This window comes from Zingiber officinale, chromosome 2A (genome assembly GCF_018446385.1).
Source record: "Zingiber officinale cultivar Zhangliang chromosome 2A, Zo_v1.1, whole genome shotgun sequence".
In the NCBI taxonomy this organism is placed as follows: domain Eukaryota; kingdom Viridiplantae; phylum Streptophyta; class Magnoliopsida; order Zingiberales; family Zingiberaceae; genus Zingiber; species Zingiber officinale.
Genome location: NC_055988.1, coordinates 81,089,285 through 81,091,807, shown reverse-complemented (window position 1 = coordinate 81,091,807; position 2,523 = coordinate 81,089,285). Strand labels below are relative to the sequence as shown.

Genomic DNA, 2,523 nt, shown 5'->3' with positions numbered 1-2,523 from the left:
TTGATTGTCAGTTGTTTATAAACCCCAGTAGGAAGAAAACAGGTCATCACAATCAAATCGATGATCAATGATAGAAAACAGGTCTTTCACAATCTTAATTTTTAGTTGTTTATAAACCTTTGATCATCGATTTGATTGTGATTTCCATACTTTGTAGACCCATGGAATTCTCTGTGTTGTTAGTTGGGGTGTTTTGTTTCCACTGGGTCAAATGTTTGCCAGATATCTGAAGACATTCAAGTCCGCAGACCTTGCATGGTTTTACCTCCATATTTTCTGCCAGATGCTTGGCTATGTCATTGGTGTTGCTGGCTGGGCTACTGGTCTGGAATTTGAAGGTGACAGAGGGCATGATGTCGATGGTATTCAGATAAAGCCCAAGTCGAGGCATATTTGGATAGACCGCTGCAGCTTACAAGATTATGATGATGGACTAATTGATATCACTCGCGAAAGTACTGATATCACCGTTTCAAGGTGATGTAATATACTAATTTTCTGTGTGATTATAGATTAATTGTCCTTGTAGAAGTTTCTGTTTCTTTTGGTCTATATTATGATACACTTGCAGTTGCTTTCCTTCTTTTACTAGTCATCACAACATAATGTAGCAATCTTTTCTGAAATTTCTTTAGCAAAATCTGCAACCTTATCAAGAAATCTTGTCAATATGGTTTGTTCTTGCAATAGATTAGCATAAAAAAGTTAATGGTGATCACTGCAAGAATTGTTGTATGCTTCTCATTTCCATGTTTGAACAGATGCCGCTTCGCCAATCATGACAAGACAATGCTTATTGGAGTAGACAAGAGTCATGTTACCGATAGATGTATTCACGTTACCATTCACCATTGCTTCTTTGATGGAACAAGACAGAGACAACCTCGACTTAGATTTGGCAAAGTTCACCTTTACAACAATTACACAAGAAACTGGAGCATATATGCTGTCTGTGCCAGTGTAGAAGCACAGGTCCTTTCTAATTTAAACTATACAAGCAGCGCTTGTTTGTCTATGTTCTACTCAAAATACCTGACTGACCTTTTTCTCTGGCTCCAGATCTTGTCTCAATGCAATATTTATGAAGCAGGACAAAAGAAGTTGGTATTTAGGTACATGCCTGAGATGGTAATTCTTGTTAGATTACAACATGAATCATGCCTGACAAGTTGGTATTTCATTCTAATTGAGCTTATGAACATTTCATGTTGAATTTATTAAGAATCTAGTGAGCCTTGGTAATTAGATGTATGTTGTTGGCGCAGGCAACCGATCGGGAAGAGGTGAAGGCGGGTTGGATAAACCAACCATCTATTTTCGTTCAAGCTTCATTGAAAATGAGTGCATAAACCAACCATCTATTTTCGTTCAAGCTTAAATAGCCTTTGGTTACAAAACTAACTTTGCAACAAAAGTGAATGCATCAAGAGATTCCATGCTCAGAAAGTTTCAAGATACACATTTGTTAACTGATTTTTATTTCCTTAATTTCTTTCAATGCTTTCTTTGGTTAAATGTTAGTGATAGTTGTCCTTTTATTGTATGCAATTAGGATTAGATTTCTTTAATGCTCTAGATTACGCCCTATGCTTAATTTCTTTAGTTGCTTACTTTATGTTGTTTTTAATTTCCTTGCAATCATAGCTTAAGTTAGACTAGGTTTTCTTATTTGCATCGTCTTTCATTTCTTAGGTTAGGTTCATTTAATGCTTTGCTCTTTCATTCCTTAGTTTGGTTCCGTTAATGGTGAAATCGTAGTGTAGAGTGACAATGCACTATGAGATCACTACTAATGGATAGATAGGATGTTTTTCATTAATTTGGATTAGATAATACTTGCTTTGCTCTTTTGTTCCTTAGGTTTAATTTCATATTTGTTTTATTTCATTAATTAGGATCACTACTAACAATTTATGTTGTTTCAGGTAATTACTGCAGCCATTCCTACTATAGTTGGTGAAAACCTTAACGTGTTCATGACTTTAAAATAGTATATTCCAGATTTTCTTAAGGTGAGGACACAAATTTAATGAGGAATATACTTTATAAGTTGTTAACATCTAAATTGGTATCCTATGCATCAGCTTGATGATGTAATAGATCTTGAGATTCCAAGAGGAAGAAATAGACTTGTTTCTTTAAATGGTGAAACTTAAATTAAAGATTAGAAAGTCAACTGATATAACATGCCACTCCACTTCTCTTTTTATCATTTAGCTCATGATCAATGTAAACTTAAAGTATTAATCCAAAGCCTATGGTAACTTTCTAGATTCATTTTTATTTAAGACATTCTTTCCTTTAATTGCCCCTTTTAGAATTTAATGTATGACTTACTCCTTAGCATCATATGGAGTGTGTGGGAACGTTTGCATTAGATTGTACCTTTTAGAATTAATGTTGCTTGATCACTGGGAAAAATAATGTTTGCATGGTTTATAATAGAAGCTTTGTATGCAGTGACATAGAATGAAAATTCTGCTTAATAAGAAATTTAAGAGCCACCATATTGTTTCAAGAGGT

The 2,523-nt window shown here is 34.4% G+C and overlaps 1 protein-coding gene across 1 annotated transcript; it reads left to right on the top strand.

Annotated features, from left to right (window-relative positions):
- Nucleotides 1–283: 283 nt before the first annotated feature.
- Nucleotides 284–1,349, top strand: LOC122043733 (putative pectate lyase 21). Its single transcript, XM_042604325.1, has 4 exons — nt 284–477; nt 762–972; nt 1,060–1,128; nt 1,266–1,349. Exons 1-4 carry the CDS (start codon nt 284–286, stop codon nt 1,347–1,349), a joined length of 558 nt encoding a protein of 185 aa, XP_042460259.1.
- The last annotated feature ends 1,174 nt before the right edge of the window (nt 1,350–2,523 follow it).

Bases quoted from the DNA above. Each gene is read 5' to 3' on its own strand.
- LOC122043733 (XM_042604325.1), top strand. From the start codon at position 284: ATGCTTGGCTATGTCATTGGTGTTGCTGGCTGGGCTACTGGTCTGGAA. The intron at 973-1,059 runs GTCCTTTCTAAT...CTCTGGCTCCAG, and splicing joins GTGCCAGTGTAGAAGCACAG to ATCTTGTCTCAATGCAATAT. The intron at 1,129-1,265 runs GTAATTCTTGTT...TTGTTGGCGCAG, and splicing joins TTAGGTACATGCCTGAGATG to GCAACCGATCGGGAAGAGGT.